Genomic DNA, 25,216 nt, shown 5'->3' with positions numbered 1-25,216 from the left:
TATTCAGTCTGGAGTTTTCACTCAGACAAAAGAAGTCATCAGCTACCGACATCCAGAAGTAATATATACAAGTGTTAAAAATTTCTGCCAATGCAAACAGAGCCTTTCATCCCCAGCAAAACACTACCATGTTTGTTCCTTGAAACGCCGGAACACGTATTTATTGAATCCATTAGGTACTGGAATGTATACAAAGACTAACTATATAACAGCAAATCACACTAAAAGCTCTTATCACCAATACCTTGATTTTTGTAACTTTGCCAGCTACACTGAAGGTCAATACTCAGGGTTCTATCAAACCAGGAACTGGACAACATTTAAACTGCAGCGTCTTGGCTTCATGTTTCCAGCCACCGTGAAATGAGAATGTCAGGCAGAATGGGGAAGGACCGACACAAACACAGAGACACGTCTCCTTTCTACTCTCTCATTGCAGACCCCTGCGAACAAATACTTCCCTATTCTGAGGGTCCCTCTGTTCCTAGCTGCATATAACCAGTAAGAGATAAACCACATCTAATGTGTATCAGCCAGTTGCTGACAGAGTTTTGCTTTCTAGAGAATTCACAATGCATTTAAAATATCAGCACAATCTCCAGATCCACGTTTTTAAATAAGAGATTCCCAGTGGGCTGAAGTACAGCTGAATGTTCCGTGTGTTATAATAAACTATAATGTTAAACTATATTAAACATTCCCTCTCAATTATTGAAGAAAAAGTCCTACTCCTGGTATAATAACCCAATGATTAATACACAGCTTTGGGACTAAACTATATTCCACAAGGAGAGAAAAGTCATCTTTATCTTATTTATCAAAAAGAGACAACTAGTTTATCTACACATATTTTAGGAAGAAATAACCAGTCATAAGCACAGAAAGTCTCTCAAACTTTAAAGATCAGATGAGGATCTTTAAATATTGACTCTTAATTATACAATTTCAAATTCAAAGAAGATTGCACTAAATTTTGGCACTGTAAAACCTCATTACAGTGTCTACAGATCCGGAATTCAAGATCTTCAGAGGTCAAACAATGAGTATATCCAAAGACTATCTTGAGTATAAACTCTGAAGAACTTTTTATATAGCACAGGTACACAGGCGGCACCTCTAGTTATAAATCACTTCATACATTTATGAAAACACCTCTAGCAAACCGTCTTCCCTTCCCCTCCAATGAGTCTGAATTGGTAAGATAGCTCAGTATTCAAAAAATGTTTAGCAGTTTCAAACATTACAAACCTAACTAGAGAATCCTGAAAATAACCTAAAGCTGGGTTGTTTAAAGAACTTATTTAATAACTGACTCTTGCTTAAGGCAGATCTATGGAAAAGGAAGCACTGAGTGCCCTTGGAGAGAGAAACTGGATATGTAAGCTCACCTGCATGAACAGAGTGGCACAGTCATGCAACTCACTTAGCAGCCGATGCCCTGAGCCAGCCTGCCTCTGATGTGTGAACGAGATCAATATTTCCCTGATAATTCTTGAATACTTTGAGAACCTACATGATCTGTTCACCTCACTCTGCAAATGTATCACATCTTCAATTATCCAGAAAAGAAAATACAACACTTACCCAACTGGTAAGTTAACTGTAACAGAACTGCTGGGCTTTGTATAAAAGCTTATATATGTTTAAATGTTTATATAAAACATTTCCAAGAAGAATAAAAAGGATTACTTGACCCGTAGATGAAAAACGTTCATAATAGAATGAAAGCATCTTCTTAAGGCTGACAGAATATAAAAGTGGGAAAGAGTGTAAAATCAGGGGCTCTAATACAATATTTTTGGTATATCAGAAGTAATTCCACATTCATGACATTTTGTGGTGAAATTATTATAAAGTGGCTCTGAGGCAAATCAGATAAAATGTGAGATTTGTTGTAATTAGCAAGGAAGATCAAAATAAATTGCTACTCTAATTTATAAACTCATTCCAAATTTTTCAATGTTTAAATTAAATTATTCCAATAATTTACATATTCCAAGAATAAGTCATTTTTCCTTTCCACAGATCTTCTTAAAACACAATCGACGGTCTAAATATCCACATTTTAAAAAACGTTATTGCTGGGGCGCCTGGGTGGCGCAGTCGGTTAAGCGTCCGACTTCAGCCAGGTCACGATCTCGCGGTCCGTGAGTTCGAGCCCCGCGTCAGGCTCTGGGCTGATGGCTCAGAGCCTGGAGCCTGTTCCCGATTCTGTGTCTCCCTCTCTCTCTGCCCCTCCCCCGTTCATGCTCTGTCTCTCTCTGTCCCAAAAATAAATAAATGTTGAAAAAAAAATTAAAAAAAAAAAAAAAAAAAAAAAAACGTTATTGCAGCCTAAATGGAATTCTTATCCAGTCTTAAGTCCTCCAAAGCTAAAATAGTCAAATGCTAATTTTTCTATGGAAGGCTACTTGGCCAGGATGAGACAGGCTACCTATGTGTCACAAGCCCCCCTTGAGACATATTCTGGATGGCAAGAAATTGTGAACCACACCTAACTTTGCCCAAAATTATTGTTAAAGTAGTAATAAAACAAAACCCCAAAACTGTAAGTTTAGAATTTGTTTCCTAGTATATCAGGTACAAAATATTCCATATCAAAGTGGTCTCTGGTTTTTAGAATGTACTTAAAATCTTTTTTTTAATTTTTTTTAATGTTTGTTTATTTCTGAGACAGAGAGAGAAAGAGAGAGAGAGCGCGCGCGCGCACGAGCCTGAGTGGGGGAGGGGCAGAGAGAGGGAGACACAGAATCCGAAGCAGGCTCCAGGTTCTGAGCTGTCAGCACAGAGCCCAACGCGGGGCTCGAACTCACAAACCGTGTGATCATGACCTGAGCGGAAGTCGGTCCCTCAACCGACTGAGCCACCCAGGCAGGCGCCCCTACAATGTACTTAAAGTCTTAATAGGACAAAATAAAGAAAAGGCACTCTCACTAACCAAAAAATACTTCAGTTTACTGATCACAGAAAACTTTTAATTTTGGAAAGAAGAAAAAATGCTGACCGTTTGGTTTTAGCGCAAAACTTTCAACACCCATATCCCAAACTAATTCTGGAATTAGATTCCTGGCCTTATATTTATTGCTTCCAAGAGCAAAATCTTAGGACTTAAATTGCTAAGCAAGGAGGATTTTCTGGAAAACTCTCCACTCTGGTTCAACAAATAATACTTCCCTCCCAGCTATTTCTCCTGATGTTCAGATACACTAGGGGGTGCCTGAGTGGCTCAGTGGGTTGAACAGATCATATCAGGTCATGATCCCAGTGTTGTGGCATCAAGCCCCGCACTGGGCTCTGTGCTGAGCGTGGAGCCTGCTTAAGATTCCCTCCCTCTGCCCCTCTCCCAGCTCGCGTTCTCTTTCCAACAAACAAAAAAACCCAAAAATACACAGAAAACAAACATTTCCTGAAAAGAAACAGTATAAATAGAAACATTTCAAAATCTGTGTAATAAGATAGGAACTATCTTGATACAATGTTTTTTTCACATCTACTCCCTTGATGGCAACATTTGTTTGGGTTTGTACTGGAGGAATTCTGAAGTGCTCCTCCGCCAGGTTGTTCTTCACTTAAAACTTGGAGGAAGACTGACAGTGCATTCAGAATGCCAGGGCTCCACAACAACCAGAAAAATCTTCCTAACTACTGAGCCGATACATTTTTGTTGCTTTTATGTGTGTCATTTGCTGCAAAATTACCTTGTCAAAAGGGGGTATGGGGAAACCACAAGAACTTACAGGAAACAGAAAAAATGTGAGAAGGTTGTCTCCATCTTCCTAGCATTTCAACCACAGAATGAAGGCAAAGTCATCTAGTCTCCCTAAGCGGAGCTTCTAAAAGTCAATATTTTGGTGGTAAATTTCTAATCTTAATGGTAGCTTCCCATCAACTTATAGATACAGCTAGTAGGTTTTATTTTTACATTCTAAACACTTCATTTATTTACTTACTACATTCTATTGCATTAAGGGAAATACAAGGTAACTCCTAGAAGAATCCCCCCCCCCAAAAAAAAATACAGCCTAGAAAGAAGTGATTCTTTCTCTTTTTGTCTTCTACGTTCCAAGTTTTCTACATTGAATGTATTAATATTTGGGGGGTTTGGAGTTTTATTGTTTTCTTCATTTTTTAAAGGACACCTTCATGGCAAGGTGTTTCACATATATTCACTCATTCATTAAACTCAGCATACATTCTTGAGTGCCAACCATATGCCCACACTGTGCCAGACTCAGGGAAACACATGTTTGCAGTCTCAAGGAAGAGATGGTATCTAATGTCTATACTTAGCATGAGAAAAATGAAAGCTAATTTAAAAAAGTGATCAGCTGGCACAGGTAGAAGTGCCATAAGGTTTTTTCCTGGAAACTTGATGGGATAGGTTTTAACTTAAAATGAGAAATTTCCAGCAACTAGAGCTGAGATGTTTGCCTCTGCCCAGGTGGTTCTAACTGGTTTTAATCAGCAATATCCTAACCCCTAGAATATGGAACTCATTAGTAGTAAGGAGAAGGGAGAGATACAGAGAAGATGCTAAAAGTGAATTACCAAATGGACAGAAAGGGCACTGACCAATTTAAAATTACATCACTAGGTAGAAATGCAACCTAAAGGGCACTTCTAATAAATAAGTTCATGGTGTCACAGAAAAGGCAAGAAAAAAATCTAGACATCCATTTCCTATTAGAAATAATTTAATCACCAAATCTGCTGTCAGGCCACAGAGAAAGTCAACTATATTTGACCTTAGCAAATATTCATGATAATATAATTTCAAATAAAAATAGGATGCACTTCGAAAATACAAAACATAATGGTCCATTTGGATCCCTAAGTTTGATAAAGGAGAAGATCCCTGCAGGTGTTTGGTAAATCTCAATACAGCGTACTCTGCCTTGTCAAATGATGACAAAATACTACCTCTAAGAACGGGCTAATTGTGTCATTAAAGGTGTATGCCTTAGCTGGACTCCAAGGCTGTTGCTCTCTACCTTATATTCTCTATAAATTTATAAAACCAACCGTACCAGACTTTAGTTCACTAATTATCCTTAATGTATCCTTCAGGTGGTACCATATTCATTCAGTTCAACAAACATTTATCATCCAGTGCCTACTATGTGCCAGGCACTACAGAATACAGAGAATAAGAAACAGTTCTGCTCACAAGAAGCCTACAATATGATGACGCTCTGATTCTTAACTTCAAGAAAACATACCAAATGCAAAATTTCAGACTCTCAAAAGGCCATTCATTCATAGATTCTTTAGAGACCCATGAATCCCAGATTAAGAATTCAATCCAGTGCAAAATCAACCATCCACAACAAACACACAAATAAAAAGGAGTCCAGAGCAAGCTCTTCGCACATGAATCATTATGAGTTACAATTAGACAATGATAGAATTTCAGAGCATACACAGATACGAAATTACTCATGTTCCTTGTCTCATGCAAGAAAAGGGTGGGAGGCAGAGCACAGGGAGCTGGAGGGGTTGGCTTCAGTTTGCTGTTTATGTTACCTCTGCATCGTATCTGACTGCAGCAGAGAATAATGAAAAGGCATTCTCCACCGTAATTCCACGCTTGATAATGTGCTGACAGAGCTTTTTCAGCCGGTTTTCACAGTAAGACGTGGCCAAGTCCAAAAGACCTAAAAACAAAAAAGAATTTCACCAAGTTTATGATACTTTCCCCTAATTTACAAACATATATATTTCATTTTGGTGAAAAGAGTTAGGGAGATGAATCAAAAGTTTCTTAATGAACGCTACCCTAAAGGTTATTAAATAGATCCTCTTTTTCACTCCCCTCCCCACCCCAGAACAGACCTCTCCTACACTCGCTTTATACAACTTCCTCTACAGTACAAAAGAAGGGGAATAAATGGAATTGCCCCCCTTCTTTTGTTTCCAAGAGGATACACTAAATGCATTAGCAACGTATTAAAAATTAAAATATTACAAAATTAAAAATTATTAAAATTAAAATAAGTCCATAGCCATAAATAAACTAGGTCTATAATTGTGAACCGTAACAACTTATACAATACTATTTTTAAAGACATTTACTTCAAATATTTTCTAAAAACCATGTAAAAGCCAACTGAGTTGAAACTTTTTACACTTCAGTACTGTGAGAACGTGGAGGGAGAGATTTTTGCTCGTGAGGCCTGGCCCGTCCCGGTGGCTGAGGTACCTATAGCATCTTCAGGTGGCAGGTCCACTGTATCTGTGTAGAGGTACTGGAGAAAGGCACGGTACACTGGGTAAGAAAACTGGTCTATTTCTATCACCTCCTTCATATCCTCATTCCAGTAAGACTGGAACATGGATCGAAAGTGCTCACACCTAGACAGAACAAGCAAAGTTATCTAATGAAGTTGACGAAATCCAACAACTCTTATAGGTCTCCCCACCTACTACTATATTCAGGCTCACACTCACAGGCTTATGAATCTTTAGCTAGCACAGGCTTTTACATTCCCCTTCTGAATCTATTCACTTGCATTTTCTGATGGGCATCTCCTATTAAATACTAAGGATTCTAAGTAGGGCCTAGAAGTACCCAGCCCTTCAGGTGCACCACTGTTTGCCTTTGATAGTCCTCATCCAGATCAAGGATTTTACTCCCTCGTTTTTCTTAAAAAGATTATACAGAAATGCATTTTAAACAATGAAATTAAAGGAAATTCAGAAATGAGAGTTCAGATCTTTGACGATACATCAACATCATTCAAATAACTCATTTGGTTTTTAATTTTCAAGTAATCTGCATATTCTTAAAACCGCTTTCAGTGTTAACTGGATCACATTTAGGCTGATGATTATCGCATTACCTCACATGACAATTTTCCCCCTTTTCTGACTCATCTCCAGAACAGCCAGTCCTATTTTGTTCCTCTGCTTTGACCTGCTCTCTCTCCAATACACCCAAGTCTGTTACTAACTTACTCAGAAAAAACATTCACTAGGAAAGTCACAGATTTTTTAAAAAATCTAAGTGGGTCTTTTTATGTTATATTTGCATGTAAAAAGCCACCTACACGCAAAATTGATTTCTAAAACTGGGTTTTCTACGTATTTCAGTGTTAAAAAATCATCTTTTCAGATCCTTTTAAAATGAGATACGGTATAAATAAACAGAATATTTTCAAAATCCATTCACAACCAAAAGAATAGCTCCATCTACATAAGAAATTACTTCATCTGAGAAGTTAAAAGAAACAGTTGTCTAGGCAAGGAATGACAAATGGGTCAGAAAACCATGCATGGAAGGAACAGACTAGTTGACCACGGGTTCCCAGAAGGAACATTTCCAGTCTATAATTTCATTCCTTTGGTTCAGATATTTACTCTCTTAGTAATGAATGATATATATGGCTTTTAGGTTCCCTTAAAATGTGTTATTTTGTAAAGAGGTTTTTAACTGCATTTCAAAAAGGACCAGTTTAACTCTCTATGGTCTCACTTCATGTGCCTCCTTCTCAGTGATAGCAGCCTTAGGGGGCAAGAGTCCAAACTGTTATTAATAAATACAAAGTTCCCTCACATTTATACAAATAACTCCATTTACTATATCTAAAGATCATTCCTTTATTTATTTATTTATTTATTTATTTATTAAAAAAAATTTTTTTTAACGTTTATTTATTTTTGAGACAGAGAGAGACAGAGCATGAACAGGGGAGGGTCAGAGAGAGGGAGACACAGAATCTGAAACAGGCTCCAGGCTCTGAGCCATCAGCCCAGAGCCCGACGCGGGGCTCGAACTCACGGACCGCGAGATCGTGACCTGGCTGAAGTCGGCTGCTTAACCGACTGAGCCACCCAGGCGCCCCTAAAGATCATTCCTTTAATTGGGAATCACATGTCCCTCAGGGCCAGAGGTCCATCACTCCTGACCATTAGAGTTTCTTGATGGGGGGGGGGAATGAATCTTTAAGAGGACATACACACTTTTCACTAACTAATCTCTTGTATTTTTTTAATCACGTAAGTAAATTTGTCGATAGAAATAAGAATTCATAAGAACCTCATTTAAAAAAACAATATAGACAGGGAGCCTGAGTGGCTCCCTCGGTTAAATGTCCAACTTCAGCTCAGATCATGATCTCGCGGTTCATGAGTTCAAGCCCCGCATCAGGCTCTGTGCTGACAGCTCAGGGCGTGGAGCCTGCTTCGGATTCTGTGTCTCCCTCTCTCTCTGCCCCTCTCCCTCTCGTGTTTTTCATCTCTCTCTCTCCCTCTCAAAAATAAACATATATTTTATTAAATATATATATTATATATATATATTATATATATATTTATATGTACATATGTACACATATATATGTAAACATATATATTTATACGTATACAATATACATATATATATTAAATATATATATATATAGACAAATACTTCTACCACATTATGCTTTTTCAAAAAGGCACATGAGTGCACACTCACACACACAGATAATGCATGGATACTATTCACAAATATAGTAAGTAGCACCATTTCTCTCTACTACCAAGGCTATTTCTTAGCGGTCACCAAAAGGAGACTGCAAAAAGAAAGTAAGGTTATCGATGTCTCTAAGCTCATGCAAAAATACCTGATTTTCAAAACAGCTTTATGGACATGGATATATTTCCCATCAATTCGAAACTTCAGATCAGCAGTTTCCGGACTATCAAATTCTTTCTTCAGTGATTCAGCAACTGTTAAAAAGTCTTCATGCTCTGAAAGCAACAAACCCATTATTAGTACATAAATCTGAAGAAATGTGCCAGAGATAAGAAAAGACTTCTAAAAGATAACCATTAGCAAGGTGAATAATTCAGATTTTTTTCAAGTTTGTGCCTTATTTGACAAATCAATTTCACCATATTAAAATACGTATCTTGGGGCGCCTGGGTGGCGCAGTCGGTTAAGCGTCCGACTTCAGCCAGGTCACGATCTCGCGGTCCGTGAGTTCGAGCCCCGCGTCGGGCTCTGGGCTGATGGCTCAGAGCCTGGAGCCTGTTTCCGATTCTGTGTCTCCCTCTCTCTCTGCCCCTCCCCCGTTCATGCTCTGTCTCTCTCTGTCGCAAAAATAAATAAACGTTGAAAAAAAAAAAAATTTAAAATACGTATCTTAAGTCTATAAACTACCAAAAAATATGTATGTAGTTGAAAAGGCCAATTACCAGTCTTATATATGAAGTTAGACATTTAAAAATGTATATTTTTTAGGGGTGCCTGGGTGACTTGGTCAGCTGAGTGTCCGACTTTGGCTCAGGTCATGATCTCACAGTTTGTGAGCTCAGGCCCCACATCGGGGAGAGCCAGCTTGGAGGTGGGAGCCTGCTTCAGATTCTGTCTCTCTCTCTCTGCCCCTCCCCCAATCTCTCCCTCTCTCTCTCTCAAAAATAAAACATTTAAGGGGTGCCTGGGTGGCGCAGTCGGTTAAGCGTCCGACTTCAGCCAGGTCACGATCTCGCGGTCCGTGAGTTCGAGCCCCGCGTCAGGCTCTGGGCTGATGGCTCGGAGCCTGGAGCCTGTTTCCAATTCTGTGTCTCCCTCTCTCTCTGCCCCTCCCCCGTTCATGCTCTGTCTCTCTCTGTCCCAAAAATAAATAAAAAACGTTGAAAAAAAATTAAAAAAAAAATAAAATAAAACATTTAAAAACTTTTAAATGTATATTTAAAAAAGAAAAGAAAAATTTATAGGCAGTCCATGATTGTATCACTGCTCACTTAAAACTTGATTGGTTCTCCCAATGTTTATAGCATCACCAAACTGGAAAAAGCCCAAATGTCTATCGACGGATGAATGGATAAAGAAGATGTGGTATATATATACAACGAAGTATTACTCAACAATCAAAAAGAATGAAATCCTGTCATTTGCAACTATGTGGATGGAACTGGAGGGTATTACGCTAAGCGAAATTAGTCTGTCAAAGAAAGACAAATATCATGTAACTTCACTCATGTGGAATTTAAGATACAAAACAGATGAACATTAAGGGAAGGGAGGCAAAAGTAATACAAAAACAGGGAGTGGGATAAAACATAAGAGACTCTTAAATACAGAGAACAGAGGGTTTGCTGGAGGGTTGTGGATTGGGGGATGAGCTAAATGGGCAAGGGGCATTAAGGAAGACACTTCTTGGGATGAGCACTGGGTATTAACATGTAGGGGATGGATCACTGAAAGCTACTCCTGAAATCATTGTTGCACTATATGCCAAGTAACTTGGATGTAAATTTAAAAATTAATTAAAAAAAAAAAAAAGAAAAAAACTTGAGTGGTTCTCTTCCAGGGCTAAGAATTTATCAATTCTCCTTGACTGAAACACTGAAAACACCTTTGCTCTGCTTTGGGGTAGTTTCAAGGGGTTGGTAAATTCAACTCCAGGAGCGTCAAGAAACAAACTTACCACTAAAGTAGTAATGCTAAGCAGTCATGCTCTTATGCAGAAAAACCCTTTTTCCTAGGTATGTGGAATCTAAACATCCCTATTAGCCCTAAATATTAATGTACAAATAATCCTTACATGCTATCTAAAAACAGAGCAAATTTACTTAGTAACAATGTATACTCAAAGGGAACAGTTTTACAAAAACATGATCACATTGCCTGATAAGAACTGTTATATGTAAGAACTATGTCCTTATGAAGAAAAGTAAAGGCACTTGTACAAATTATGTAACACCTTCCTGTGCTATGTGTGGACAAAGGAAAACCAGTAAAAGGCAGCTAACAGGAAAACAAAGAAAATTCCAGAGGTCACTGGCACTGAACGCAGGTGCTGTCAACACAGGAGACAGGTTTCTACCATGAGATGAGAACGGGACTCCATCAAAGAACTGAGCTGTGTCTCTCAGCAGCCTGCTGCTCTTAGAGGGACACCTGTTAAAACCTAGGCTGAAACTTAACAAGTAAGCTCATCCCTGAGCTTTATTATGAGAACCTCCCAAGGAAATAGCATTCACCCAAGCCCTCCCTGGAACTCCCACAACACAGAGCTCTCTTGGCTCTGGCAGAAAGTGGACACTCTCTCAAAAGTCAGGCTTTCCCCTCACCCTGTAACCTGGATCTCTGGCAAACAGAAGAAAGGAAATGACTCAGATGGGTAAGGAGTCCAGGAACCTAGACTGCTACCCCACCCGTCTGCAAAACAGCTTCGAGCGGTGCCTCCACTTCTGCCATCAGTCCTAAGGGTTGAAGTAACCCTTTCCCCCATTTTGGTTTCTGACAAGTGTAACAACTCCCTTTAGAGAAGAAGTATTCTTCCGAGGTGTGATTTCACCATCTTTCTTCCTAACACTCAGCTGAGATCATAAACTGAAAGAGAAAACCCTTCTGACTTTTAGCAGGTGGTAAGAAGTCCTCTAGGAGATATTCTGAATCTTATTTTTTCCAAACTTAACATTAAAAAACGTTACAACTTTTCTTCTGAAAAGGATGTCTTCTCAGGATTAGACTTCTGAGAGGCAAGTACCTGGAGAAGCCTTTTATGAACGGGTCCAGGTTAAGTAGCACTTGGGAATCTGAAGATGTACATAGTGTTTGGCTGTCCATGCTATACCTATGTGTAGTTATGGCTAAACAGTCCCATTCTGTGAATTAAATATTTTCCAATCACAACATTCACTGCAAAAAAATATTGTATTATAGTTAAAAAACCTGGAAATGTTTATTTCACATTAAATTGAGCAGCAGCTTAACTCTTCCTAAACATACTCTTTGCCCCCGTGAGCACAAAGACTGGTCACCTGATGATGGGACAGCCCCGGCCAGCTGGCTAATACACCCCAGCATGACACATACTACAAGACTGGTCTTTAATATCAACTGCTAAGCAACCCAAACCCCACAGTTGACAAGAGCTACATTAATTTCCAAGCACAGGGGCCATCATGATCCACTTATTTCCTCTGCATACTAAGAATAACTTAGAAGAAATACATCGCAAAAAATGCAGAAATGAACAAGAAATAAAAGGAGATTAAACCCATCTTGTTAATGGCTACTCAGCTTTCTGACACCTTACCATTTTTCCGTCAATGGACGCCTGAAGAAGACAATATTTAGAAAAGGGACAGATTATGTAACCAAAGATCACCCTAAATTCCAGTACCCTTTGCAATAGCTCGGTTTTTGTGCCCTTCTGAAATAAAAGTATTTGAGACTGGTTGAAAGACAAAGTGAGAAAGAAAGTGGAGTTAACATGTCACCCTTTAAATTACGAGTTTTTACCCATGGAGGAGGGGAAGGAAAAAAAGGAAAAAAAAAAAAAAAAAAAGAGGCTAGAGTGGAAGAGAGCCAAAGCATAAGAGACTCTTAAAAACTGAGAACAATGGGGCGCCTGGGTGGCTCAGTCGGTTGAGCGCCGACTTCGGCTCAGGTCACGATCTCGTGGTCCGTGAGTTCGAGCCCCGCATCGGGCCCCTGTGCTGACAGCTCGGAGCCCGGAGCCTGTTTCAGATTCTGTGTCTCCCTCTCTGACCCTCCCCCGTTCATGCTCTGTCTCTCTCTGTCTCAAAAATAAATAAACGTTAAAAAAAAAAAATTAAAAAAAAAACCTGAGAACTGAGGGTTGATGGGGGGTGGGAGAGACAAGAGGGTGGGTGATGGTTATTGAGGAGGGCACCTTTTGGGATGAGCACTGGGTGTTGTATGGAAACCAATTTGACAATAAACTTCATATAATGAAAATAAATAAATAAATTACGAGTTTTTAATTTTTTTAAGTTCATTCTGGTTCATATTCAATTATGTAATAAATTTAGTATAACAAAAGCACTTAAAAACAGGTTACTCAAATATTTGTACACAAATGTTTATTATGGCACTATTCTTAACAGCCAAAAGGTGGAAACCATCCAAACATCCATCAACAGATGCATGGATTAAAAAAATGCGGTCTATACATACAACAGAATATTATTCAGCCATAAAAAGGAATGGAGTACTAATATATATACTACAACATGGTTAAGCCTCAAAAACATTACATAAAAGCAGGTAGACACAAAAGGTCACACACTGATTTCCTTTATATGAAATATCCAGGATAGGTAAATCCAAAGAAACTAAAAGCAAAGTATGTGATTGCCAGGGCTGGAGAAAGGAGAATGGGAAGTGACTGCAAAACAGGTACAGGGTTTTCTCTCAGAGTGATGAAAATGTTTCAGAACTTGATACAAATGGTGGCTGCACAACACTATGAACGTACTAAATGCCTCTGAATTGTACACTCTCAAATGGTGAATTTTATGAACATAAATTTCACCTCGATTAAAATGAAAGGGGCACCTGGGCGGCTCAGTTGGTTAAGCGTCTGACTCTTGACTTCAGCTCAGGTCATGATCTCGTGGTCTGAGTTCAAGCCCCGCATCGGGCTCTGTGCTGTCAGAGGATTCTCTCTCTCTCCCTCTCTCTCTCTGCCCTACCCCTGCACATGTTCTCTTTCAAATAAATAAACATAAAAAAAAAAAAAAAAAAGTAGCCCTGAGCTTTCTTACCTACAGACAGGAGGCGCCAAGAGACAGCAGGAGTGGCAAAGCAGGCGAACACGTCGTCGGTGCAGGAGAAGTGCGTGAGGTGAGGCAGGATCACGGACTGACCCCGGCACTGGCCCCACATGTACACGTGCCCGCCCTGGGTCTTGGCAGCCGACGTGTGGGCCGAGTGGCAGGCCGCAATCTCTACTACCCTGAAATGTTTTAAGAAAAATGTATGTAATTTATTTATCACAGAAGCCTACAGCACAGGACACAAGGCAGATAAAAAGGCCATGCTTACAACGCTGCAAAAAACAGCCCAGGACTGAGGGACATTAGCTTCAAGTCATATGGACAGAACCAAAAGATCACAGCAAGGGTATTGTGTTTTTCCCTTGCTTGTCACCCCACTTCTCATCCTGACCTCATTCTGAATTAGGATAAATAATACATACTGTTGAGGAAAACTTGGAAAAAGGGACTCGAAACCAAAGTAAATGAGGAAAGTGGACAGAGAGAAACTGTCTTGACAGTTCTGGGGGCTTAGACAGTATGAAAAAAACAAGAACAAAACACTGCCTTCAATATACCACCTCCTTGACACAACTTCTTCTCACAGCCTCTAAATAAGTGATGGCCTTGGGGTAATGGACTCTACACACCCTTATCCAAATGGACATCAAGCCAAACACATTTCTCAGTAGGCTTCTTAGGCACAGTCCTGCAATCACAAGTCAACACTCTAAAGCTTACTGGGTAAGACCTCAAGATTTGGCTGAACAAACAAAGCATCTATTCCAGTGAGACACATTAAATCAAATCAATATTTAAACAGAAAATTTCCTTTCAAAAGCAGATTTAAAAGTTGTTTTAGTTGGCTCAAAGGAAAAGTCTACACTACACTCAATTTCTACATGGCGACAGACCCCATTTTACTTCCCTACTAAATGAGCCACAGGAAATGTGAGAATTATATCAAGATGCATTAATGCCTATCAATCACAGGAGGTTATTTTAGGAAGCCAAATGAGAATCCTATCAACCGCATGTCCATTCTGGCTGCTACTCAAACTCTTTTGTTCAAAATGACAATATTAATAAACAGAAGCGTGACAAAGCCAAACACCGTAGCTCCAGCACACAGAATCCCAAATCCAAAAACACACACATAGTCCCGACACATGGTACAGCCAAGTTACCTTTCTTTCTCCACCATGATGTGTGCTGGGCTTAGCAGGTTATTTTTATTGCCAGTTCCCAGCTGCCCATACGTGTTAGCTCCCCAGGCATAGAGCAAGCCCTCATCTGTTAGTGCTAGAGTGTGTGCATAGCCGCAGACAATCTGCAAGTAAATTTAAATGGTTACCATAAACAGGAAAACAGGAAGGGCAGGGAAAACATCTACTTAAAGATACAGCCAGCTTCTGCAGAATGTCAACTCATCATCAGGTGTGGACTGACATTCTCTGGAACATTAAACAAGCATTAGAAGAGCCAAAAATTGAGGCATCTGGGTGACTCAGTTGGTTAAACATCTGACTTCGGCTCAGGTCATGATCTCACGGTCCGTGAGTTCGAGCCCTGCGTCAGGCTCTGTGCTGACAGCTCAGAACCCAGAGCCTGCTTCGGATTCTGTGTCTCCCTCTCTCTCTCTTTGCTCCTCCCCTGCTCACACTATATCTCTCTCTCTAAAATAAACAAAACAGGGGCGCCTGGGTGGCTCAGTCGGTTAAGCAGCCGACTTCGGCTCAGGTCATGATCTCGCAGTCCGTGAGTTCGAGCCCCGCGTCGGGCTCTGTGCTGACAGCTCAGAGCCTGAAGCCTGTTTCAGATTCTGTGTCTCCCTCTCTCTGACCCTCCCCTGTTCATGCTCTGTCTCTCCCTGTCTCAAAATAAATAAAAAAATGTTAAAAGAAATTAAAAAAATAAAATAAAATAAACAAAACATTAAAAAACCAAAAACAAATATTGAGACTACTGGACTTTTCCAATAGTTTTTTTTTAATTTTTTTTTTTAACGTTTATTTATTTTTGAGACAGAGAGAGACAGAGCATGAACGGGGAGGGGTAGAGAGAGAGGGAGACACAGAATCAGAAGCAGGCTCCAGGCTCTGAGCGGTCAGCACAGAGCCCGACACGGGGCTCGAACTCACAGACTGCGAGATCATGACCTGAGCCGAAGTCGGATGCTTAACCGACTGAGCCACCCAGGAGCCCCAATAGTTTTTTTTTTTTTTACTTGCCAAGACTGATGTGTCACCAGCATGGTGTTCCTTCTCATCATGGGAATTTAGGAAAGACAGAATTTCAAATGTGAAGGGTGAAGGCATGCGGCATTGTCTGAAAGGATCTACTGAAGGGTAAATGTCCAGTGTTTCTCCGAGTCGGAGCAGGGGAGCTACATGGGAGCAGCAGTGAAGCCCACCACACGTACCTGGTTCACACACACGCTGTGCAAAGCTGCCACTCTCACAGGGGTCAGCTGATTACCATTGTTTCCCAAGCCTAGCTGACCATTGCCATTGTAACCCCAGCCATACACCTTAGAGAAAGAAAGGGAGAGAAGAGGCTTTTAAAACAGTTAGTAAGAAGGAAGATACAAAAATGCCGTCCACCTAAACAAATCAAGTAATTTTTCACTTCCAAACACCCATATTCCTACTCTATGTGATCCTACTGGGGATCTCCAAATGGAAGATTATTTTGGGGGTGGGGATAACAGAATTTGGCATCAGTTCCTCCTCCATACCTTATTGGTTGGATAGCCTTGGGCAAGTCATTTATTCTTGCTTTACACACGAGGAAGTTGATGCTGCTTAACAATTATTAAGCACCCTTTGTATGTCAGGACATGATAAAAGGCACTAGGAGTAAGTTTTTGGTCGCAGTTTAACAGGAAAGATGGACACGTGCAAACTTTTTGCAGCCAGGAGGCGAGTACTATTCTAGAGATACAATCAAGGCACTACAGGAGCAGAGAAGAGAAAGGACTTAGCTATAGGAAGAAAGTTTAGGAAAGACTTTTCAGAGAGCAGAGATTTGAGCATGGCTAAAGGATCAATAAATGGGAGTAAAGTATTCCAAGGAGAGGGCAGAGAATGTGCTGGAAGCAGGTTCTGAAAATGAGGAGGTGGTCTGCTGGGACACATCCAGCACAGTGGCAGGACAAAAGACTAGAAGGAAAAATAAGGGCTAAAGGGATAAAGTGCCAAAACACACACGAGGGAAAAGTAGAATGCATGTAAGCGTCTCCCACAGAAATATTTCAAAACAGATTAATATTCACAACTTGGAAAGATCCTGCTGGTGGCACATAAAGGTGAACAGATTAGATGAGACTACAGGCAGGACAGCCATTCAGTAGCAAACGAGCTCAGACAAGGGTCGAAACTAAGGCAGTGACAGTGGGACCAAGAGAGAGGGAATGGACAGGAAAGAGGTTAAAAGACGTAACACAATGTCTTAGATATCTGGAGAGGGGCGTCATCAGCTGAAAGTAGTCGAGCTGGACAGAGGTTTGCCAGTGGTGGTGAAGGTTTAGAACAAGCAAGTGTGGGACACAGGAAAAATCACTGAGCAGGAACAGACTAAAGGTCTGGTCAAACAAGAAACCTGAGGTGTCTCGTGGAGTCAAAGATGGGGTTTTTCAGAGCAATGTGACAGAGGGGAAAGAGGGATATAGAATTTAGGGTACTAGCAAGAGACGGTGAAACGCACTTTCCATGTCGTAAGTGCAAAAGGTTTTAACTTTCTGCAGAGAAATTTGACTACAGCTATCAAAAAATTTAATGGCATACACCCTAAACCAGAAATCTTATTCTTGGGAACTTATTCTATAGACTACTTACATAAATGTACAAAAGATACACACACACACACACACACACACACACAGTAACACAGAAACTCAGGGCTGCAATGTTTATAACAGCAAAAATTTAGAAACAACTGAAATTTCCATCAGTAGAGTTTCGGCTGTGGGTGATCCAGACAAGGAAAAGTAAGGAGCCATTATAATGGAGAACAGCTATAAATGGTCTGATAACAGATTCAGGTAAACGTATGTGTTGTTAAGCAGGAAAGGTGCAGAATAGCAGAAAAAAGCAGTACCTATAATAATCCCATTTTTTATAAAAGATAATTATATTCACCCATATATAATTGTTTTATAGAGAAAAGTTCAAAAGGATATACGTCAAACTATTAACAAGACCGGAGAAAAGGTATTCGCTTTTTATTTTACATGCTTCATTTGCTTTCCTTTGTGAAAATAACCACATAATAATAATTTTAAAATTAAGTATATTTTTAAAAATAAACAAGTAAAGAATACCAGGATGGAGGATGTCTGGTGACTAGCCCAAGAAATTCTAAAGTCATCAAAGATGACAACAGGATTGATGAAAAAAGCCAGTTAACACTCTGGTAAACATGGCATGACAAACATGACTGAAACTAATGGAACACTGTGCATCCTGTATTTTAATTAAACACACACACACACACACACACACACACACACACACACACACACACACACCCCCAAGCTCATACATACAGAGAACGGATTGGTGATTTCCAGAGGTGGGGGCTGGGGGTTGAACAAAATGGGTAAAAGGGCTCAAAAGGTACAGACTTCCAGTTATAAAATAAGTAAGTCATGGGGACATAATGTACAGCATGATGACTATCGTTAGTAATACTGTATTCCATATCTGAAAGTTGCTAATAATCTTAAAAGTTCTCATCACAAGAAAAAACTCAGATTCTCTTTCCCTCTCTTTGCCCCTCCTGCGATGCTCTCTCTCAAAAAAGTAAACTTTTTAAAAATCATCAGTTACCTTTAAAGACTGCACACTTGATTTTTTCATTGGATGAAAGAACTAGTGTCAAACTCTTTATTACATTAAATCACAAATACCTACAAACATTAGACTATTTGGATCTCACACACAAAAAAATAAATTTTAGACACATTGGGATCCTTACTTGCAGATCAATCTTGGCATCTGAAAATTCACAGTGAGGAGCAAACACCCTCCAGATATTCCTCCATCAGAAACCAGTTAACTATCAATGAAACTCTAGAAACAAAGCACTCTTCCTTCCATGGTCTCATACATGCTCAAGAAGGAAAAGGTACTTCAGTGAGACAGGTGAGGTGAGGAGAAGGGAGAGTACAGAGACAGCTCACCTCCCCATTGTCCAGAACAGCCATGGATGAGGTCTGACCACAGGCAATGCCAACCACCCTCTTAATATGTAAACAGTTTGTAACTTTTCGAGGAGTTGGTTGATTTGTTGTAGATCCTGATCCGACCTGGCCACAGTTGTTATACCCCCAAGCAAATACCTATACAAGACATGGGAAAAAGAAAGAATTATTAGCATTAGGGTGAAAATTCTAGCTGTGACGCACATAAGTAATCATGAAATAAAAATAAACCCACTTAATGAATATTTACAATGTGCTACATGGCTCTAAATGCTTTCCATGTGTTAGCTTATTAATTCCTATAGTAATCCTGTAGGGTGACCCTGAGGTAGATACTATTTCACCCCCATTTTATATATGGAAATAGAAACAGAGAGGTTAAGTGACTTGCTTCAGGTTCTACAACCAATAAGTAGTAAACGTGGAATCCGAACCCAAGAAGGTCTAGCTGTGCTCTTAACCACTATGCTACACTGCCTCTGTAATTATAGCAGCCATACATGATTTTGTAATCTGCCATCAACAGGAAATAAAGTACATACCACAAAGCAGCAGTGATATGAAAAATGTGCCTAACTCTTTGGGCACAGATGTTCTTTTTTTTCTTTTCCTCCACAAAAAGCTTTCAAAATCGTAAGATGCTTTTTCCCTGTCTCACTAATCACCAATACTGAACATTATATAACCTTTCCTGATGAGTCACAACCATCACAATTAAAATTATCAATCACAGTCACGTGTCTGTCATAATACGGTAAGGCTCACAAGTACTAAAGAGATGTTTGTCCCTATGGAGATGACACCAGGTTGTTAGCTTATTCTTGGTTCTATTTTCTCTCAGTTCTCATTTGCTGCCTGTCAGCTCCAAGCAGCTCCCCTCCTCAAATGCATCCTGCCTGTGATTTGCCATAGTGTGAAAACCAGAATTCTAGAGACACAAATAGAGCTTTGAGCTTGTTAAAATCTAGTAACAAAGATGAAAAACAAAAAACCACCTCACGTTAATTACCAACTGACCCTATCAAACAAAAGTGTGACCAGAGAGAATTAGGGGAGGGGCTGCTGGCAGCCCAGGCAATTACTTCCTCCAAGACTAGAAGAATTTCTAAGGACCCATCCCTTTCATTTGTCTGCAGGAAGTGGTCCTCACACATCATGAGGTGTGGCTTCCATGATTCTTTCTTGTGTCGCACTTCCTATCTCCCCTCACCTGTCTGATACTGCCCCAGGCGACAATAATAAAACCTACAGCTGGGGTTTAAAAGAATATGCACTATAGGTTCATTTCACAGGAACAAAGAAATAACTGCAAAACTTCCTCAAAGTGGATTCACAGGAATATCTAGAATAATAATGCAAATATTTAGCACAATTATCCAAAGTAACATATACTTACAGTTAAAATAAACAAGGAATCCAGGCTGTACAAATTAGGGAATTCTAATTTTAACCAACCGTTCTTCTGGCACTTCTCAAATATCCCAAGCTCCCTTGTAATGCAGCTGCCTTTCATTTTAAAAATGGGGACTGAGGTTCCACTAACTAAAAACAGACTAGCAAACAGTGGATTTAGGGCCTAAGACCTGGGTGCTAGGCCTAGGTCTAGCACATCCTAGCCATGAAACCTTTATCTCCCTCCGCTTCTCTGGTTTCTTCACCCATACCCTGTCCTCCATAGTAAAATCACTGTTAACAACACTGAGGGATTCTAAACAAGAGAACAATATGATCTCTGTTTCAGAAATCACAGGGGGCACAGAGGTGATACTTGACAGGTAGACCAATCAAAAAGCTACGGAATAAAACAGATGGTGTGCCTGGGTGGCTCAGTCGGTTGAGCATCCAACTCTTGATTTTGGCTCAGGTCATGATCTCATGGTTCATGGGATCAAGCCCCACATTGGGCTCCATGCTAAACGTGGAGCCTGCTTAAGATTCATTCATTCTCTCTCTCTCTCTCTCTCTCTCTCTCTCTCTCTCTCTCTCTCTCTCCCTCTGCCCCTCTCCCCCGCTCATGCTCTCTTTCTCTAAAAATAAATGAAATGAACTAAAATATAAAATAAAATAAGATAAAAATAAAATGCTATGGAACAAAAGAGACCATGGCAATAGCCCAGGCAGATAGCAAGACCTGACCTATGGTTACATAGATGAATAGAAACAAAATGAGATCAAAGATTAGAAGGTAGAATTAATAAGATGAGCAACCTTAACTTGGTGAGGTACAGCACCTACTGGAATGTTGGTAAAGTTATTTTCTATGACATCATTACTATTACTGAAAACAAAACAGACCTTAACTGATGGAGGTCATTAAAAAAAACAAAAGTACAGAACACTGTCATACACATCTGATTTGTCGTCTTAGCAAAGAGCAGGGGACTCAACTGCCTTGAGGCTGAAATCTGTTATCAAAAGAGTGGTCCTGATCACATAGAAAAAGAGTGTGTCCCCACATGTTTTTAGCTGTGCACAGGGCTGCTATGTTTACACTATACCAAATACAAATATGGTCATGATTTTATTTTTTTAAAAGGCACTTTCACAATAGCCAGAAGTTGGTAACAACCCAAATATCCAACAGATGAACAAACAAAATATGGCATATACACACAATGGGATATTATTCAGTCTTAAGAATGAAGGAAGTTCTGTCACGTGCTACAACATGGATGAACCCTAAGGACATTATGCCCAGTGAAATAAGGCAGTCATAACCAGACAAACACTGTATGATTTCACTCATATGAAGTCCCTAGAGTAGTCACTCATGGAGACAGAAGACAGAACGGTGGTCACAGGTGCTGGGAGTGGAGAGTCACCATTAGGAGGTACAGCTTTAGCTTTGCAAAATAAAGAGTTCTGAAGATGGCTGGTGGTGAGGGCTACATAACAATGTACTTAATGTTACTGAACTGACATTCGATAAATCACAATGGATATAAAAATATATACATATATAATTTGCCATCCTAACCATTTAAGTGGTTAAAGAGACCATGGCAATAATCCAGGCAGATGACAAAGCCACTGCAGAAAGCCGTCCTCACAAATCCTGAGGTCTGGTTTCCACAATTCTTAAAAATGGCTAGGACAGCAAATTTTATATTATGTGTATTTTACCACAATTTAAAAATAAAGAATAGGGGCGCCTGGGTGGCTCAGTCGGTTAAGCGTCCGACTTCAGCTCAGGTCATGATCTCACGGTCCATGAGTTTGAGCCCTGAGTCGGGCTCTGTGCTGATAGCTCAGACCCGGGAGCCTGCTTCAGATTCTGTGTCTCCCTCTCTCTCTGCCCCTCCTCCACTCACACTCTGTCTCTATCAAAAAATGAATGTTTAAAAAAAAAAAAAAAAAGAATAAAAGCAGGGCACTTACCTCTCCATCAGCTGCCAGAGCCATTGAATGATGTGAGCCACAAGCTACTTCAACCACTTGCTTGATCAAGAGATTGGTACAGACTTGGATGGGAGCAATGCCTTGGTTGGTCGTCCCATTCCCAAGCTGGCTATATCCATTGTGGCCCCAGGCATAAACAACTCCATCTATACAAGACGGCCACACACAAAGAATGAACTCAAGAAGGAAAGGTAACCCCTGTACTTTCTTTCCCAGACTTTACACAACTCATTCTCCAACCTTCGTTTCTTTCCATTGCCTCCTTCTCCCTATAGAGTAACCACTGATGAGGGGTAAAGGAAAGAAGGACAAATGAGAAAACAGGATAGACAAATGTAAAATCATTCAAGCAAGGACTTAATACAAGCAAAGAAATAAGATCAGCTTTACGGTCAAAAGTCAGTTTATATATACAAAAATTAGACTTTCTGAACACACTGATTCATATCAGTGGTTTCTGTGTCAGGTACCAAGCAAAAAGTAGAAGACATAAGAAAGCTTAACACTAATCTTAACTATCATTTTGCCAAAAATCAGGGAACCATTCGTGTGTGTGTCTGTGAGAGAGTGAGAGAGACTCTCCCTCACAAAGTACAGAGGAAAAGAGGTATACTTTTTGTATATACTACATACAAAAATCCAAAAGCTTCTCTCAAACAGACTATTACTGGCATCAAATCTGGCTCAGTTTCTCTCTAATGACTTTATCTTTTTGGGATTCTGACAGAAGTAACTTTTCGGTTTTGTGTCCTCTGTAGAAGTACCAATGTTTCATGCATTTCCTCACACAGCATGCCTAAGTATCAAGAGTAGATACCCCCAAGTTATACACTCTTTTCATGTCTTTCCCATGGTAGTAAAACATCCTGACCTGTTAAGGACAATCTAGACCTGGAAATAATGGTATCTGAGAGCAACAGCAGGAATCCAAGTGCTACCGTGAGGCTGCTAACTCACTGAAATGGTCCCTGAGCAACCAGGGGAAAGGTACTCATAATTAAGTAGGTTTCTGATTATCTAATCTAGAATTTGATTATGTGTGGCTCACAAGAGGTCTTCCCTATTACAGAAATTAAGACAGAAACCATAAACGGGAAATTTCATCCTAAGAAGGATGAGGCCATAGATTGAAAAAGTGTAATACCTAAAGAAGATCCACAATATCACGGTAAAGTTATATCAGGCGATAGAAATGTCCAAACCTATGAGTGTTTTCATTCCTAAGAGACAGAAAAACAGACTTGAACAAATAGAAATACATACCTTGTTCTCGGACAATAAAACTCAGTATCATAAAGGTACTAGCTTTTCCTGTGTAAATTGGTAAATTTAAAATAAAAGGAATGAAATGATAAGTTACTTTTTGGAGCTAAACAAACTGATTAGAAAGTTCATTGGGAAGAACAAATGAGAATAGAAAAACTTCAAGAAAAGAAGAAGACAGCTCTACCAGTTATTAAAACCTATAAAAAATGCCTAAAACTAGATTAATACTAGGTCAAAGACAGAAAAACCAGTGGAATGAAACTGAAGTTCTAGAAATAAACCAATTGCATAAAGAAATAAAAGCTATGTCATTTGGTGAAGAGACACTTCTCCAAAGAAGACATCCAGATGGCCAACTGACACATGAAAAATGCTCAACATCACTCATCATCAGGGAAATAAAAATCAAAACCACAATGAGATACCACCTTACACCTGTCAGAATGGCTAACAGTAACAACTCAGGCAACAACAGATGTTGGCAAGGATGCAGAGAAAGAGGATCTCTTTTGCATCGTTGGTGGGAATGCAAGCTAGTGCAGCCACTCTGGAAAACAGTATGGAGGTTCCTTAAAAAACTAAAAATAGAACTATCCTACGACCCAGCAATTGCACTACTAGGCATTCATCCAAGGGATACAGGTGTGCTGTTTTGAAAGGACACATGCACCTCACATTTATAGCAGCACTATCAATAATAGCCAAAGTATGGAAAGAGCCCAAATGTCCATCGATGGATGAATGGATAAAGAAGATATGGTGTATATATATATATATATATATATATATATATACACACACATACACACAATGGAGTATTACTCAGCAATCAAAAAGAATGAAATCTTGCCATTTGCAACTACATGGATGGAACTGGAGGGTATTATGCTAAATGAAATTAGTCAAAGACAAAAATCATATGACTTCACTCATATGAGGACTTTAAGAGACAAAATAGATCAACATAAGGGAAAGGAAACAAAACTAATATAAAAACAGGGAGGGGGACAAAACAAGAGACTCCTAAATATGGAGAACAAACTGATGGTTGCTGGAGGGGTTGTGGGAGGGGGGGATGGGCTAAATGGGTAAGGGGCATTAAGGAACCTACTCCCCAAATCATTGCTTCACTACATACTAATTTGGATGTAAATTTTAAAAAATAAAGTTTAAAAAAAAAAAAAGCTATGTCATTTGCGGGAGAAAGGACTTTTTACAAATTGGGTTGAGATACTTGTGTCAGATTGAAAAATTAGATTCATTCATCACATAGTAACTTCCTAATGAGTCAAAAATTTAAATGTGGAAAAAAGGGGCGCCTGGGTGGCTCAGTCGGTTGAACGTCCGACTTCGGCTCAGGTCATGATCTCCCAGTCTGTGGGTTCAAGCCCCACGTGGGGCTCTGTGCTGACATCTTGCTCAGAGCCTGGAGTCTGCTTCTGATTCTGTGTCTCCCTCTCTCTCTGCCCCTCCCCACTCATGCTCTGTCTCTCTCTCTCTCTGTCAAAATTAAATAAACATTAGGGGCGCCTAGGTAGCTCAGTCGGTTAAGCATCTGACTTCAGCTGGGTCATGATCTCACGGTCCGTGGGTTTGAGCCCCGCGTCGGGCTCTGTGCTGACAGCTCCGAGCCTGGAGCCTGCTTCAGATTCTGTGTCTCCCTCTCTCTGACCCTCCCCTGTTCATGCTCTGTCTTTCTCTGTTTCAAAAATAAATAAACATTAAAAAAATTTAAATGTGGAAAATAAAACTATATAAGAATTAGGAAGAAAAAAATTAGTCAATTCCTCCATAACCTGGGCATAGGGAAAACTTTCCTATGATTCAAAATCAGAAGCAACAAAAGGAGTGATA

The 25,216-nt window shown here is 39.8% G+C and overlaps 1 protein-coding gene across 6 annotated transcripts in view; it reads right to left on the bottom strand.

Annotated features, from left to right (window-relative positions):
• RCBTB1 (RCC1 and BTB domain containing protein 1) overlaps window positions 1-25,216 on the bottom strand; it is a 56,475-nt gene that overhangs the window by 4,962 nt on the left and 26,297 nt on the right. For 5 of the 6 annotated variants that reach the window (XR_006962061.1, XR_006962058.1, XM_047079434.1 and 2 more), the window contains exons 5-12: window positions 22,076-22,242; window positions 18,677-18,835; window positions 15,917-16,024; window positions 14,682-14,824; window positions 13,504-13,694; window positions 8,604-8,730; window positions 6,200-6,351; window positions 5,524-5,654 (exon numbers count right to left, since the gene is read on the bottom strand). Coding sequence is in view for 4 of the 6 variants with exons in the window: in XM_047079434.1 (XP_046935390.1) it covers window positions 5,524-5,654; window positions 6,200-6,351; window positions 8,604-8,730; window positions 13,504-13,694; window positions 14,682-14,824; window positions 15,917-16,024; window positions 18,677-18,835; window positions 22,076-22,242 (1,178 nt within the window). In the remaining 2 variants the exon portion in view is untranslated. Of the gene's footprint in view, window positions 1-5,523; window positions 5,655-6,199; window positions 6,352-8,603; window positions 8,731-12,486; window positions 12,513-13,503; window positions 13,695-14,681; window positions 14,825-15,916; window positions 16,025-18,676; window positions 18,836-22,075; window positions 22,243-25,216 lie in introns of those variants that run through there. The other variant, XM_047079456.1, reaches the window with a different exon arrangement.

Source organism: Lynx rufus, unplaced genomic scaffold (assembly GCF_022079265.1).
Source record: "Lynx rufus isolate CCGP_SWC_20201006 ecotype Redwood Valley unplaced genomic scaffold, mLynRuf1.p SCAF_1, whole genome shotgun sequence".
Classification (NCBI taxonomy): Eukaryota; Metazoa; Chordata; class Mammalia; order Carnivora; family Felidae; genus Lynx; species Lynx rufus.
Note: the sequence above shows the minus strand (reverse complement) of the source record. Positions and strands in the feature narration are given on the sequence as shown.